The sequence below is a fragment of the Dermacentor albipictus genome, chromosome 1 (assembly GCF_038994185.2).
Source record: "Dermacentor albipictus isolate Rhodes 1998 colony chromosome 1, USDA_Dalb.pri_finalv2, whole genome shotgun sequence".
Classification (NCBI taxonomy): Eukaryota; Metazoa; Arthropoda; class Arachnida; order Ixodida; family Ixodidae; genus Dermacentor; species Dermacentor albipictus.
The window spans coordinates 227,158,896-227,176,318 of record NC_091821.1 but is presented as its reverse complement, the minus strand read 5'-3'; the positions used below and the strand labels follow the sequence as shown (position 1 = coordinate 227,176,318).

General features: G+C 46.1%; 1 protein-coding gene across 1 annotated transcript in view; it reads right to left on the bottom strand.

The window, feature by feature from the left end:
* LOC139054242 (A.superbus venom factor 1-like) overlaps positions 1-17,423 on the bottom strand; it is a 124,497-nt gene that overhangs the window by 49,374 nt on the left and 57,700 nt on the right. Inside the window, exons 18-23 of the mRNA XM_070530955.1 lie at positions 16,069-16,192; positions 12,443-12,671; positions 8,785-8,997; positions 7,122-7,218; positions 6,776-6,874; positions 5,782-5,970 (exon numbers count right to left, since the gene is read on the bottom strand). Of these exons, the coding sequence (XP_070387056.1) occupies positions 5,782-5,970; positions 6,776-6,874; positions 7,122-7,218; positions 8,785-8,997; positions 12,443-12,671; positions 16,069-16,192 (951 nt within the window). The remainder of the gene's footprint in view (positions 1-5,781; positions 5,971-6,775; positions 6,875-7,121; positions 7,219-8,784; positions 8,998-12,442; positions 12,672-16,068; positions 16,193-17,423) is intronic.

Here is a 17,423-nt window from a genome sequence, read left to right as displayed (position 1 = left end):
CCTACCTATTCTGAAGGCATTCTGAAGCTCTCCCAAAATGCCATTATTATACGCCCATGCTTGCAGCTTTAATTTGATTGCCGGCATTGCTAGCCTGTATATTACCGATGTAATGGTCAACGGTTTATACGAGTGAATTCTATCTTCCCTTCCTTACCTTTATAAATTAAATTCATTCTACTTTGTCGCCAACTGTCTGGTATTCGTCTATCTTTTAAAGTTTTTTCCCCTGCTTTCACCAGAACTTCCTTACTTTCATTAATAATTTCTAATCATTTCTTTGCTAACAGCAAGGTTCTATGTGATGGCTCTGGCACGAATTCAGATGACGCAGTTTCGGAGGCACTAACATGCTTTAGTCATGCGCTTCAGCCGCTTGCTGTTACACACGAGGTCCCCACGCAAGGGTCTTTGAGATTCCTTGATCTCCGACTCGAGCTCTCCAAAGGGAAGGTCTGCTGGGCCTATGAACCCAGAGGCGACAATGCGCCTCTGCCATTCGAATCAGCGCATTCAAAACTAGTGAAGAGAGCAATTGCAAACCTTTGTCTGACAAATGCGCTCAAAAAATCGTGCATCCACGCAATGGAACAAAGTTTTCGTCGGCAGGTTGACCGGCTTACTCGGGCTGCTTACCCGTCGCACCTTCTTGTGTCCGTTGCGGAAAGAATGAGCAAGAACCTAAAACTCGAGCGTGCCCATGGCGAGCCAGGTGGCGAGAAGCCAAAAATGAAAGAAAAACGACGGACCGTGGCCCTGCCATACGTGCACAACTTATCTCTCCGCTTGAAAAAGATTGGGCGCAAAGCTGGAGTTAATGTAGTGCTTACTGCCCCGAAAAAACTAAAAAGCCTCTGCCAACGCGTCAATGCTGAAGAGCCGATAAACCAGGAAGGGTGCACGATTAATCACCAGAATCATTTTGTGGAGTGCACTTTCGAACAGAAGCCGTGGTGTATTCAATACCTCTGAAATGTGGAAAAAGGTATATAGGGAAAACTTCTAGATGCACAAATGAAAGACTAAAGGAACACAAACTTAGCGTCGAGCAGGCTAACAGGAATCTAGGCATACATATCAGGGATTGCCCCTCAAAAGATTGCGCCGCAGAATTTAGACGCTGTAAAGTGCTGAAGAAACACAATGACCAGCTGGTCCGGGAGATAATTGAGGCAGCCGAGATTACCAGACTTCGTGACCAATGCGTTAGCACGCCGTCCTTGTTACTGACAAAAAAAGAACTTGAGCTTTTGCACGTGCAACCGCTATCTTGAGTGCATAAAAGAAAAAAAGTGCTTGTTTCACATGATGTGCGATCACGTGACTACGACACGTGTGGGCAATGTTTATAAGAAGCCGTGTTTCTTTCGGAATAAACGTTGTTGAAAGCAGCGCTTATGGTGTCTTCCTGTCTTGTCTCTTGTCTACATTTTGCGCTGTTACTAGCAGGTTTGAGTCGCCGGCGATAATCACCCTTTCACTCCCTCCTACCTCGCCCTGCTTGCCCTTGTCCTTTTCCGCGTGATTCGGACTCGACAAGGGGCATTGTCCCCTGGGCTCCTGCTTTTTCCGCGTGGCGGCCTCAAGGTCTTTCCAGCTAACCCTTCATCACGCTGCATGCATTCCACGTATTTCGCCGACACTCCCTCGCCTGTCGCGTCGGAGGTCTCCGTTTCATTGTCACGCACGTTCTCGTTCACAATGGCGGCCGTGTTCAGCTTTTCCTCGGCTGCTTCAAGTCTCTTTGCACCTACCTTCCATGCATCACCCTCCCTGTTTACCTCATTTTGGAGGTCTTGCACCTGTTTGAGAAGCTCTTCCTGGGAAGCCTCCAGTTTCTGCAGCCTAGTATCGACATCACATTGTGTGCCGGTTGATTCGATGCCCTCTTCATTCTCATGCATCTCCTCATCTGCCTTGAGGCAACCCCCGCCCCCTGCTTGCTTTTCCGTCTTTCTCGCCATCTATTGCACGGCTTTTTGCAAATACTACAATGCTATAATAATGCTACTACTGATGCAAATACTATAATACTATAATACTTTATCAATGCAGAGCGCATGCCTTTTAGCAAAGACCGATGCGCACAGGATCCAAATCCTCAAAATGTCGCAAAGCAACTCTCACCACTGTTTCAAAAACAATCAATGCCGCGGAGGCCGAAGGTATGATACGCTCTCGCACGCGCTCAACCACGCGGCCACGCTTTCAATTTCCTACCAAAACACGCACAGTAAAACCACTAATAGCTATTTGTGTTGCCACTTCCAAGCTACCATTTAAAGACTACAAACACTCAACGTCCCACCCGGCTGCACGTGTTGGAGCACGTGGCACGAAAGGACGCTCTAACCATCCTGCAATACAAATGTACACGAAGCACACCCGCGCACCCGAAATACGGGAGACAAAAAAAAAAGATATAGAAAGAAAACCACCCAATTACTATTTAAAGGAAATAAATAAGCAAATAAAAAACAGAAGCAAGCTCAAAGCATGCACAAAAACTTATGATTTCGTCGCCGCCATGGAGTCCCCGAAAAGCACGTCCATTCGCCACAAAATCCAAACAAGAACCGGCGCACCTTACGCGCCCTCTCAGGTGCTGACGTCGGAGCATGTAATCAGCGCGCGCACGCATCTGTTGCGAACAAGCGAGCGAGCAGGTGAGCGCCAGGAGAGGAGAAGCGAGAGAGGAGGGAGTGACGTCACACCCGCTCTGCTAGACAGATGTTCAGTCTATGCCAGGCAACTGTTTTCCATTAATTAGCCGGTTGGATATCATGCCACCTTCTTGTGTGTGACATCATTAGTGACGTCATTAGTTCTGCTTTCTCCTTCTGTGTTTTCAGGAATTTCGCCAAAGTCGTGCTCACGTGGCGGGTCTGTAAAGTCTACGATTCTATGCTTTGGTGTGCGGTAATCACTGATTTCGAATTTGTTCTAATTATTCCAGACACTCCAGTAACTGAACTTGTAATTAAACTTATGCTGTGATATTATATCTATAATGAAACCGATGAATTTTGTACCGTACTAGTTTTTCTGATTTATTTCGAATTTTGTCCCCGGTCGTCACAGCAAGTGAACCGGAGGTGCTGTGCAAAAAACAAGAGCATAACTCGATGCGCTAGCCACTAAAAAAAAAAAAAAGAAAAGCCGTTTGCGTTATGCGATTTATCTCAGTCTCGATCAGGAAAGCTTGCATGAGAGCTGCGTCATTCCGCAGCGGTTATATTTATTGTCGTAAAGCTTTGTTACGTACCGGTATGGCTATGAACTACAATAATGCACGAACCACTAAAAATGAGTGCACCTTGTTTACAAAACGAAAATAAACGACAGACTGGCGCCGATATCCAATTTTGTCCACGAAAGGCCAATTGAAGAGCGGACAAGAGGTGTCAACTTTTGGCAACTTTTCTACATGTTGCCCTTAAACTACCGTCTCTGGTTCTGCATCACTTGCGCCAATAATAGGACATCTTGAATAAATAAAGAAAATATGAAAAAAAGACGATAATGGCTGGAGCGGGCACCACAGCGCTGATTCAGCGCCATTCGTTCATTTTTTCTGGTGTATTTGCGCATTTGTTTATAACAATGCTACAGTGCAACAGCAACAAGTCCAATCGTCCACTCCCGGTTCGGTTCATTCCTGAATTGGCGATGAGCAATTCTCGTTTACCCGGCAAGTTCAGATACTCATTTTTATATCAGTTCACTGACTACAAAATTGAGCCATTTTGAACAAGCCTGAAAGCTTTAATGGCAGAAGCGGATATTCAGTGTTTAGCGAGTGAAGCAAGACAAGTCGGAGGATTACACCCTACACCATAGCGACACCACCGGCCACTGCCTTATCGAGAGGCACTAACTGCCATACTCACAAACGCTCCTCGACGAAACCGGGTATGGGACAGCAATGCTTCTAGATCGAACAAGAAAATGTGCTTCAATAACGCTGATCGGCGATTCATTCCTGCGATGAACAGTGGTTAAAAAATTATATTATAGGGTTTTACGTGACAAAACCATGAGAGGCACGCGATAGCGTGGGATTCCGGACCACCTGAGGTTCTTTAACGCGCACTTAAATGGAAGTACACGGGTGTTTTCGCTCCCATCGTAATGCAGTTGCCGTGGCCGGGATTCGATCCCGCGATCTCTTGCTTAGTAAGATCCCTCCCTCCACGCGCCACCGTCGCTTTCTTAAGTAGCGACAACCTTTGTTGTGCGCCGCCTTTTCCCCTCACACGAAATCCGGTTCCGGCGTTTCCGCTTCCTGGAGTTGCGCTGCGGGAATTTCCGCTTTGACTGCTGTTAGATGATGGTGAGACGCCAGCGCGTGCTTAGCAGAGCTGTGGCAGTCACAAAAAGAAGAATGAAAAGGGGACAAGCTGTTGTATTCCGCTGAAGTAGTAGTTCGCGGTCGCTGTTTTCCAAATGCACGAAAAACGGCAGTGGTCTCCAAGCGCCCAGGCACTACATTCCACTGTACGTTGTCTCTCGTGGCACAACCCGTCGCAGGTTGACGCGAAGCAGCGAACACGACCAGATCGCTGATTACAATAGGCGGTGGTTCTTGGATGGAATCGCATTCACAGTTTAAACCGCAGCTGGTGCAGTTAAAGCATCCCCGTCGACGCGAAAGTAAACAACGTTAAACAACGTAGCATCACTTCCACTCGGAACAGGAAGCTGCAGCTACGTAAGTTGAGTGGGAGAGGAGCGTGGTGGAGGAGGGTAGGTTGGCGGTACTTAACCTGGTCGGCGGAAACGTGTATGGAGGGGCTTTATTGCTTGGCAGCCCAATACCTTAGCCACTTAGCGACCAGGGCCGATGATGAACAGCGGTTAGAGAAACACGTTTCTGTAGCGCAGCGCCTCTGAGAGGCGCCCGGCTTTGTATGCCAGGCTAACCCCGCCTGCTTCAACATCACCACCACCACCACCACCTCTGAGAGGCGCTGCCTTCTATATAGAGTCGAAGTACAGTGTCCAGAGACTAGAAACATTTGCAGAACATGACAGTTAGGTCTCTCTGCGTCTCGCGAACGCCCGCTTTTATGAAGACGCCTTATTAACATTAAAACGCTCGTAAAGACTTTCATTTAGAGTGAGGGCCTGTATATTAGTCGTTTATTATAATGATATCTGCGTCAGGTGTCATATCGGCCATATTATTCACGTATAGAAGAAGTGTTCAATTTATATCACCTTGAATACTAATGAGATGTTTTCCGTAAAGGTAGACGGCCCTGTATACTACCGCTCGCACCCTGCGTCACTGAGCACAGGGTTCGCGCACTGCCGTGGGCGGACAAGGCTTGGTGCATCTGGCAGACGAGTGTTGTGACAAGCGCGCTTCTCTTGTCGTGTCGTGGTGCCATCTCATATTCTGGGAAATCCAAGTCGTTGGCGTCAGCATAGTCGGGTGTGATGATCGAAACAGGCGTAGCGCAGGGGCGCAATTGAGTGTAACTCTATTATTCTCCAGTGGAGCGGCCTTAATATTTTCTCGCGGTTGTGATGACAAAAAGACGGACCATTTTCGAGCAGATTGAAAAAAAAAAGACATTCTCTATAATTGTCAGCTTAGTTACGTGCACGCCCTGCGGGTGCCTGTGGCTGTCCCACGACAGTCGCTGGCCTTAGGTTGTATAGCGTTCGAGTATGTATAATTAGCGTTCGCTGATCAAGCGTTAGGATGTCCGAGGAAAAACCAAACAGCGTTGAGCTAACGCTTCAACGCATATCTGCAAAAGTTGACGGGATTACCTCTCCTGGTGAACTCAAGAGTCTTGTATTCGTCGCTCGCACTGATGCGGTTTGTAGTCTTAAAGTACTCGTAGGCGTACAGTGCTGGCACCAACTTGCTTGTGGCTTGCTCTCCACAGTCCGATGGCAAAATATTTTCCTCTCCTGGATGTTTGATAACAGTTTCCAATACGGCACCTACTCCATCTCCTGCAGAAGGAAAGCAAATTAAACGCAGTATAGTGATCTTGCCGAATGCTATTCTTGGTGCTTCGCTAAGTAGGTAAATATTGAGATTGCACTTTACTGATATGATGTTGATATTGATATGATATTGATTTTTCAGCCTGCCACTAAAACTTAAAGGTGAAGGTCACCTTTGAAAGCACTAAATTCGATTCCTTGCTCCGCTATCTTTTCGCATGACTCTTTCATTCCTCGTTTCAATAAGTGCGCCTTCAAAACAGTAGAGAAATCAAGGCTACGCAAATCTCACGTAATACGCATCCCCAGGGTAGATCTTAAACGAGTTTCAGGCGAAGCCATCAAACCGGTTATTAATAAGCCCACTCACTCTGATCACTCCTTTATCACTGGGCTCTGTGAAATTGGGCCAGTGGTGACACTTTGTGGTTGCGCTTTTGTGTTGTTCGTGATATGGTGTTGTTGACATACAATGATCCATAAATAACTCAAGAGGCAAGTCGCACTTCTAAGTTATTCTGGACACTTAATTTATCGTGTCTTTTTTTTACACAAATATTTTGCTACCAAGTGCCAATGAGGGTACGTAAAGCTACGCAAATAAGAACAGCCTAATAGCGAGTTCCATAGCGCACTAACTACATCGCTTTGCTTTTGATGTGGAAAAGGTATTTCATTGTAATACTGCCGAAGCGGGCTGGTAAAACCCTGCGTTTATATTGACGTCGTAATATTGTATTACACGCATTACAAAGCGATATTACATTACCCTCTTATTGTATTGCATTATGCAACATGGGCGCGTACTTACCAACAATGTCAATTTCGCAGTGCTCTGTGTTTGGAAGAGCGTAATCCGGATGTGGCGTTTTTATGTGAAGCAGCTGGGTTCCATTCGCGTTCAAGATTTCTGAAAAGCAGGTGAGACTGAATCATTGCGAAGTCAGAAATGTTTACGCTAAATATACAATGCCGATTGCTGTTTAGCAAAATGGCATTACCAACATGTATAATTTCGCCTTTATTTAATTGTTTTACTATAGAACAATGGCGGAGCAAAAAAGTACAGGAAAACTCGGAATTTGTTGCCTAGCAAAAATACTTACGCATGTTGTGACGTCTGAGGGAGAATAAATAAAACGTTTTTATTTAATCACCTGTGTACGAATCCTGAACGTGCCGTTGGCTTCGTCCTTGCGAGTTTCGAGGATCCAAGACAACAGCAAAAGACCTTGTCTTCGTAATACCGGGTGGCTACACAAATAAACGCCACAAAAGCCATTTAGCTTGATGGAAATAACCTTGGCTATTGTTCTGCCACACCAAAAGCCTTAGCATCTGCAAATGCCTTTCATCTAAAAAGGTGAGTTACGTTTAATAATGAGTATGTCATTATTTGAATCAGCATCGAAGAACAAATGAAGCCTGTTTTGTGGCCTGTATTACAATTTGCTGCACTGAAGAAGTAAATGAGTGCCAACAGCGCACGCGTAACCCGCCCCGTCGCCAGCAGAAAGGATGCAAATAGCAGTAGCCGCGAGCAGAGTATACTTACTTCTTAGGCAATGCGACGCCTGCCAGCCTGAATAAATAAGCGCTTTTCAATGGTCTCCCAGTTCCGCGGCATTGGCCAGCCGCGTAAAATAGATTGGAGACTCGTTTACTGCGTGGCATGTAAATGTGACTGCTCTCTAGGTTAAAGTACTAGGCGTGCCGCCTAGCCAGCCCAATTTTGGCGTGGTAGTGTTAGAGTTCCGCAACAGAGGCCGAATACTTACGGGGAATCACGCAGCTGCGACACGAATGCATGGATAGCCCAAGACAAGCGCTGAGATTTGCAACTGACTTTCAGTTGCAAATCCGAATTTCAGTACGAGTGCTACATTTCAATATTGTGAAGCCGAATGTTCGCTGACTGTACCATAATAACCAACATTTGTGCTTGTCTGCAGAAGCATTCTTGCAAATATGACCGGTGGTGTTAAAATACATTTTCTTGGCCAGGAGTCTGCAGTCTTTGGGTGGATTGATCAGCAAGCCGGTTGCCTCACCATCCAGTCGATGCATTGAAACATGATGCGTCGTAGGCGTTTTTGAGGGAAGTGCCGCGCACTTTCACAAAACTACTAGGGCTGTCAGCGGTGTCAGTTTAATGTATATAACGTACATGGCATACTGATCAGACGCCCCCAAGGTCTAACTAGAGCTTTAAGACTTTGCTGTTCTCATTCAAGCTCAACAAGTTCATTAACCTTCTGTTAATAGTTCTGTTGGATAGCTGAAACCAAAATAACAGCAAAGGTTAAGGGCTCTCGTGACACCTATCGGGGACACAGCTGTTTCTTTGCTATCCTCCTTGAACGTGGCCGTTGGATCCGGTCCAGCAGCACGTAAATCACTCGCAGTACTTGGCCACTGGTGCGCAGCGCTATATTGCATCTTTTTCTTTTTTTAGCTTTTCTGTTCTTTTTCGTTCGCCTGTTCGAACAGGCTTACCAGCGGTGGCTTCTCACTACAGTGATGGCCTTTTTCGCACTGTATTGAAAGAATTGAAAAGTATTATGAAAACGTGAAACGCACGATAGGGTGTTGAGGGACACCTATTCAAAATACATAGTTTTACACATACAGATGGCGCTGTCATAATTAGAAACATTACGCCCTTGCATTTCCTGTGATATTGTCCTTCATTTCTTAAGTAATATTTAAAACGCCATTCGGCAAGATTTATGAGTCATTGTTGCGCGGTTTAATTAATTTCACCGACAGGGTTAACGCCAAATTGAGAGTTGTGCAGACAATGTGTGTCTTTTCTCTCACCAGGACATTCAGCTCAACCTTGACCGCGTCACTTTCCCCGCTGCTACTGGAAGCTTTCACGTGGATGTATTTCATTCCAGCGGCCAGAGGAACCACGGGAAATATGGCGGTGCGACCTCGTCCCGGTGGAATGCTGAGTTGCCGAATGGCGGAAGGCTTGCCTAGCTTGGCGCCAGAGCAGATGTCGTTGGTCCCGAGCAGCATGACTTTTGCCTGAAATAGCAAGAACGAAACAGCTCTGCCTCAAATGTTGTTCTGAGGAGATTCTAGGCATTGTGTTAGTGATATATTCAAAGGAAATACGCGTTCAGCAAGACTTCTCGCGCAGAGGCATGTTACTGCTGATTTTACTTTTCCGATAACAGTTTCCCCTCCGGCCAGGGCTCGTCAAAATAGTAATAGCAAATACTACTTCTTACTACTACTACTACTACTACTACTACTACTACTACTACTACTACTACTACTACTACTACTACTACTACTACTACTACTACTAATAATAATAATAATAAAAATATTAATAACAAATTCAAGTCATCTGGCTTATGCTGCACTACTGAATCAACATTTTAGGGCAGGCATTTCTGCCAAGCACATAAGTTAGGCACGCCACAAAAGTGCATAATAGCGAAAAACGTCGCTAACTTCATACTCCTCTTGCAGCTCCATGTAATGTCAGCTATTGTGGCAGCGACTACGCGAAGGTTTTCTGGAAACCTACAACTTATGAAGTGGGTGTCACGAAGCGCTTTATCTGGTCCGGCCAGCACTTCTGCATGGAGAGGAACACATTGCTTGACGATATTGTAAGATGAGAGAGAGAGAGAGAGAGAGAGAGAGAGAGAGAGAGAGAGAGAGAGAGAGAGAGAACTTTGTTCAGGAAAAATATGGTTAAGGGGGCGGGAGGGTGGGTCCTTAGTCAAGGATTCCAGTGGCAACCGCCACGCGCCGGTCCTGGTCGAGGGTGGTCAACTGAGCCTCCAAGTCAGTCCGGGAGAGGATGACTGCGGCTCCCTCAAAAATTTTTGTGCTAAATCGGGTGATCTTGAATTTTGCGGCCGTGATTTGCACTTTCATGCTAAAAGGGGCAAAGATAGCCTCCGCCAACACCAGGGGCGTTGATTGACATATCAGGTTGGCCAGATGGCATGCCACTACCCCAGATGAGGATTGCTGTTTGTCTGGATTTTTCTATATAGCCGAACTCCCTGCATTGTTGATTGCGGGTTTGGCGCGACGAGTTGTTGCCGTGAACGATGTTGATGTTCTAAAACATAGCACGCTAGTATTTGCTTGTTTTCGATCGGGGTGTCTTTTGTTGCTCGGATTGAAGTCTCACGAGCAAGGTGAGGATTACATCTGGCGTGTGCACGATAACTACAGCGCTCCACGAAGAATCACCGATAGAGCATAAGCAGGTCTCGCGCCTTTTGCTTGTATTTCTTTGAGTACTCATGTTGACACACCGTGCCACCGGAAGTGACGCTCAGGCGGAGCATTTGTTGGGCCACACTGCTAGGCTAATTCCACCTAGAGAAACACCATCCCCAGACTTGCCTTGAAGAAGACAAGTCCACTTGTCGAAACGTTGGCTCCTGCATTAACCTTGTTCACGTCTTGCTCATCGTCTTGAATTTCCATCTCCCGCATTCTCCGTCTTTTCTCACCATTCCCGACAGGCACTTCTGACCCCGTTTTAGTCTAGAGCTTGCGATGCCTAAACGTAGACCTTCATGTAAGTGGGTGAAGGTTTATTCACACTTGAATGAGGGACACTTTGAAGCATGAGCTGCTGAATACTTTTTTCTTCAGCCAGTGAAACGACTGCAATAGGAACAAAGAATCCCTGAAGTAAAGGTACGCACCTGCATGGGGGGTTGAAGTGTTAGTAATTGTAGCAGTAGATAGTTTAAAGGTGCTGTTTATAAACACCGCAATCACTTATGAGTTTTTTTTTTGAGTCACTGATCTGTTATATGCTAGCTATACTTCGCTTATGAGGCCCATCTATGACGCTGACATGGATTACTGTTTGCTTGCCTAGGATAGCTAAATACCTTAGGCTGTATAGCATAACATTTCTACAGCATCGAAAACAAACATTTGGACCTGTAGCTTCCAAAGGACCTTGCAAGACTGATAGTTTCTTTGGAAGCCCTTGCGTCCCCTTTCTCGGTGCCTTCGGGATTCTAACTGCGTCTCACGCAGGGGACACTCGAACGTCCTTGATTCTAAATATATAGCCTCAGAGTGATAACAGAACATGACCGCGCTCGGAGGTTGTTGTGGCCAGTTTTCTGCCTTGTTGATAAAGAGTCGGCAAGACGAAAAGACGGCCGAGCGATCCGAAGCTGTACAGTGATCTGGTTTCTTTCATACGCCATGAAGAGTTTTATTGCTTCTGCTTACGCGATGACAGCCGCATGCTGCTGCTCAGCACGCCAAGCATCCAATTAGGATGCCCCAATGGCATAAGCCATTTGCTACGTTGCACACTGCTACAATTTGACCGGTTTTCGGTGAGACGAAAGCAAATTTGCTGTCGCTATTTCTAAACTGGCTGGTTCCATGCGCTAATTACACCTGCCGAATCAGCTAGGTGACTAACGCGCCTATGCTCCTATAAGCATGCGATCGAAGGCTCGATAATCCAGGATCTTGATCCCATTTCACGTAGCATGAATGACCGTGCTTAAATGCCTTAGTTTTCTTCGCACGTTACCGAACCAAACACACGCACACACACGAAAAAAAAGGAAGAGAAAGAAAAGAAAGAGAGAAAAAAAATGAGTCGTGCACTTCTGTCTTTCCCACTCTCCCTTAGTCATCGTTTGTCAAATAATATATCTGGCTAAGCCGTTGGACGGCTCTGGACCGCGAATATTGTGAGCGTTGAGCATAACAATAATAGAAAGTTTTAGTTGCACGTACGTAGAGGCTTTGCGTACGTAGAGCTTTTACGTGTGAGCAGTGCGCATGCGTAGAACGTAGCGGGCGCGCGCGCGTCTCACGGGCGTACGTGAGATTCAATTCTTTGCGTGCGTTTCTTGCGCACGTAGACAGCTTCGCGCAGGTTGACGCGCCGTGGTTGCTCAGTGGCTATGGTGTTGGGCTGCTGAGCACGAGGTCGCGGGATCGAATCCCGGCCACGGCGGCCGCATTTCGATGGGGGCGAAATGCGAAAAACATCCGTGTGCTTAGATTTAGGTCCACGTTAAAGAACCCCAGGTGGTCAAAATTTCCGGAGTCGTCCACTACGGCGTGCCTCATAATCAGAAAGTGGTTTTGGCACGTAAAACGCTACATAAAAAAAAAAGCTTCGCGCAGGAGTTCCGCAAGATCACGAACAAGCGATAGCGGGCCGCGCGCGCGCAGACGGCTCGCATCGAAACACGGCGACGGGGTTGAATTGGCTACCGCCGTGTTCACATTTCCCGATAGATGGAGCTACGGAGTCCCTCTTGGCTAGAGTTACTGTATATGCTACCGTAGGTAGCATATGCACATACAGTAACTCTACCTCTTGGCGTGCGTCGCGTACGTGTAGCTAAAAGCGTTTCAGATGGCGTGCACGTAAGGTACGTGGGCTTTTCACGTTTGCGTACGTGAAGCCTCTACGTACGTGTAACTAAAACTGTCTGATAGCGGGTCTCACCTCCACGTGTCTCGCGCCGTAGTTGTAGACGGTGGCCGGGATCTCGATTTGCTCGTTCTTGATTACCGAGTAGGGCACATTTACTTCGACGAAGAACTTCTTTGTCGCCAAGATTTCAATCGGGTCGGCCGCGCAGACGCCGCCGCTGGGGGAGACGCTCACGGCGCTCACCTCCCATGTGGTGATTGACGACGGCAAGCTGGCCGCGAATTCGGCACGGCCGTCTGCCCTGCATGACATCGCAGACAACGGAAGCTTTGGATACAGCGCACCGAAGTGAATTAGTCAATCTAAAAGCTCAAACTCGCTTGCGTTCTTCTGCACTCTCTTGCAGTATATTTCGTGCGCCTACTGGATTGTGTCCGCTAACTTATTTAGGAGTACTAGAACTCCCGATAGCACGATCGTTATTGCGGTTGTCAAATCTAGGCCCCTGGTGTTACTGCTGATACAGGCTATGTGGCTGGGTCGACATTACTAGCAAGAAAACTTTCAATGCCAATATTGTTAATTAACTAAAATATGCTAATTGACCATTTAATTACTAGAATTAGGGCACACGCAATCGCGTAGTTGAAGCCGAGGTGCAGTGAAGTGATGCCTGCTTAGCAGGAATGCAAGATTAGCACTGTTCCTGAGATATAAGGGCTTAAAAAGTGCGAGGAAATACATCGGCGTTCTAGCTAACAGTTTCCCAAACGCGTGCCTGAAACAGTTCAGGACGGTTTTACCTGTGACGCCCTTTGTGTTTTTACAGATTTTGGGGACGGATACCTAGAAAATAGCGTTATATTAGGGTTTCTGCTTCATTCATTTGATTATTCTTGACTTCTGTTCTGAACATTGACTTCTGTTCTTCACTGATTATGAAGAACGACTTAGGAATATGGCAGAAATAAGTGGCTGGGAGAGTGTTCAGATATTTCAACAGGAAAAACATTGATTCACAGTGGAGGAAAAACTAGGAAGCTTACCAGCAAGCATGTGACTGCTATGGTGAGCTACATGACAACAAAGAACGTCAAGCGGAAAGTCAGAGAGGCTGAGATAATCTCATGGGTGGCGGCAATGGAAAAGAAACCTGCTATGAGTAACTACTTAAGAGGAAAAAAACGAAATCAGGAAAGAAACTCAAAGGGAAGCTCATTACTTTTCAAAGCGAAATCAGGATGCCTTAGAACACGCACTTATAAAGCGAGATAGAAGGAAGAAGAAGCATGTGCTTGCTGCGGTAAAGCTAGGGAAACGATGGAGCACGTTCTATTAGAATGTGAAGATATCTGCTCAGCGGTCAATTTAGGAATCATAGGCCTCCTTGAAGCCCTTGGGTTCAGCGAGAGCAGGGTGAAAGTAAACATGTGCGCAGTAGAGATTTGTAAGCGGTGATTGGAAGATTGGTGCAAGAAAAGTAGGGCAACTACAAACAACGGAGGCGTACAAAAACAATGTTCACAATAGGCGTTCAGAAAGTATGGTGATGGGAAATTCTTCGTGGTTTGGTTTTTCCTTTCCTTTTTTTCATTTTTTTTAACGTAGGTAGGACATTAGGCATTATAATAGCAAGAGCTCGTTGGCGCAACCCACCACCCCCCGTTCCTTCCTTCCTTCCTTCCTTCCTTCCTTCCTTCCTTCCTTCCTTCCTTCCTTCTTTCCATCCATCCATCCGTCCGTCCGTCCGTCCGTCCGTCCGTCCGTCCGTCCGTCCGTCCGTCCGTCCGTCCGTCCGTCCGTCCATCCATCCATCCATCCATCCATCCATCCATCCATCCATCCATCCATCCATCCATCCATCCATCCATCCATCCATCCATCCAATCATGCTAATTAGCAGACATGAATTCCCTACTCCCCGGCTTAACTTTCGCAATTACATGTCCCCTAAAGTTAGTAATGAAAAAGTGATTGTCATATATTGCTTAATTGTCCAAAATATCATTACAAATTCTTTTACGGCTAATGTCCGCCTAGCCACGTGGCCTTTCTACAAAAAAAAAAAAAGATAGAACCACATAGACGTGAGGTTTTCTTTAAAGAAATTGTTCCACATAATCCATCCATAATGCATCCATCCATCCATCCATCCATCCATCCATCCATCCATCCATCCATCCATCCATCCATCCATCCATCCATCCAATCATGCTAATTAGCAGACATGAATTCCCTACTCCCCGGCTTAACTTTCGCAATTACATGTCCCCTAAAGTTAGTAATGAAAAAGTGATTGTCATATATTGCTTAATTGTCCAAAATATCATTACAAATTCTTTTACGGCTAATGTCCGCCTAGCCACGTGGCCTTTCTACAAAAAAAAAAAAAAGATAGAACCACATAGACGTGAGGTTTTCTTTAAAGAAATTGTTCCACATAAAAAAAAAACACCTGGTATACTGCACCTCTCCTGAAATTTAGAAACACGATCACAACACTCGTAATGAAGCAGTTATGACAAGAGCTCTTGCGATGAGCTCTTTCGCAAGAGGGATAATAAAGAAAATATATGCTTGCCAGAAGTTTGCTATAGTTAGAATTACCCGCGGAAACATGTATATAGCTTCTACTTGGGGCACTATTCGCAATGATTCGACAGGGATCCCAAATTCGGGGAGTGCGAAGAGCAATTTTTGAGACCCAAGCGAATACGGTGCACCGAATAGTGCCGTATGTGAACCGCCTTCGCTAATAATATGTCCAAGATCACATGTGGCTGACATCTTCTCTTATACTAGCAGTTCTAGAGTAAAAAACAGTGTTTTTTTTTTTACGAACAAAGTTTCTTTTTCGCAAGTGCGATCGTCCCGTTTCTGATCACACCGATCGCTTATAACTGGCGGGCGTCCGAGCGTTGGCCAATGAGGCGACACTCTTATGCAAGAGAAGCCTTGCGAATACAGGCGCTATAGGTGGGGTGTATTCTTAAAGTTTGTGTTACGTAAGTATATTCGCACAGTGGGTGGCGTTTGCGCCTCCACCACTCTTGGCATCGGTGCGCTTGATAAAGGCAAAACACCCGCTTCGTTGACCACTATAGCGCGCACTTACGTACGACAAGTTTAGCAAATACCGACCTCGGACCCGTATTCACAAAACTTTTGCGGGGCTGAATGTGCGCCATCTACTGTGGAGTTATCTCGCGTTCCACAGTATAGCATGCAGAAGTATATGCTGCGAGAACAGTGACGTTGGAGGAGTGGATCACTCCGCCCGGGACCCAGGGAACGCCTCTTGGCTCTTTGCGAATTCGCGAAAAAGAGGGGCGTCTTGCGAGTTATTTGACGCCGCATGGCTGTTTGCACCCTTTCCCCTTCCCACATTCTGAATGTCTTCCCCCTTGGTTTTTTTCTCTCTTTATGTTTCTGCCACCCCTTTCCCTACTTAGTCGAATAAGCCGTCCTGGCTGAATAAATAAATGTTTTATTTTTCAGTCATTGTTTCGTACGAGCGTTTCCTCAATGACATGAAATCAGCATCCCCCCCCCCCCCCTCCCTACCTTATCTCTTACGATGTTATAACTTTGGCCGTGGTGATGACAGGATCACTACGGCAAACGTCTATCCCAAGAGCAGGTACGCTAGAGAAGTTCTTTTAACACGGACCTTGACGGTACTTGTCGTCTGTACTCACCCAATAGCAATAGTGTGAAACAACCAAGTCTCACGAAAATCCTCGCGGACTTCTGTGTGGCCCTCTAACAGCTCATCACTGAGCTCTTCTATGTCAGCTCCGGCTGACCTCATAACACCGAAACCTGGAAATAAGTTTGTTTCAGTGAATGGAGCAACAACTGAAAGTGCAAACCGTATTCCACTCAATGCTCTATGTCAAGCTTTTTGTCAAGCTTGTTGGCTATTTTCACTGCATGCGCAGAAGCATTTGTTGCCTTTCGATAGCGCGCAGCCGAAAACCTTTCGAAGAACTAGCGTTCTTCTATGCCTTGAGTCGGCCCTTTCAAAATCATGCGGCCACCTAATGTCGAATAGTTTGGACAACCATGTTAAAAGGTTATTGTTAGCTGCCTACCAAGTAAACTATAATAACAGCTGTTGCAGAAACAATGCTGTAGAAATAGCAGGAACGCATACACAGAGCATGGTAACTCGACAAAGAAGTGAAGTAATACCCTACATCAACAGAGTGTCGTACAACTTGACGAAGGTTGCGAACCGGTATGGCATACCCCTCTCCTTTTCTGCCTCATGCTAGTTGGGTCGACGGCGTTCCTGTACACACAGGAAAATAAAAAGAAGAAAGGCTCCGACGCTAACAATTGTATCTGCATGTAAAATGCTGCGTCAGAGTGATGCACTGAATTCCGCTGCCATGGGGTATATGAAGCCCATGTAAGGCAAACGATGGGGGTCGCTGCATAAACGAAAAGGCAATCAAAGGTGAACGGTCAAGACAAAATCTGCAAATGAATGAGGTTCGTGTGCATGGCAATGTAAAGGGAGACATCCTATCTTGTTTCGTGCTCTGTTGTGTGTGTGATTTCTCGTGCCTTCTATTGGTTCCGATTAACTGACATTAAAACCAGTTAGTAATGGCAGTGCGTTGTTATCAGTCTTCGGCTTCGTGGTGCTTCAACTTGTTCGATTTTGCCCTCCACTACGGCGTGTCTCATAGCCTCTGTCCCGTTTTGGGATTTTGAAACCTTTGTACAGTTAGTGGCCGGGGGAGGCCGCCAAATGCCGAGTTGCTCAATGAATAGTGTGCTTATGTTAAGTTTTACTCGTTCGAGTAACCATCATTCCTCTAGTGTTGGACGTTATTAAACAAACTTTAGCTGCAATAATGGATAACCTGTAATCTATTCATCGATCAATTAGGTGGTTGCGCTGGTATAAAAGTGAAATTGTTTAAAAAGGGAGCGAACACTACACATATCGCAGTTTACCGCCGTTTGTATAGTTTGTTGTAACCGACGTTGTGAAGTGATTGTTTTGTTGATTGGTTTACTGCTGAAAACGGGCGGTGCTAGC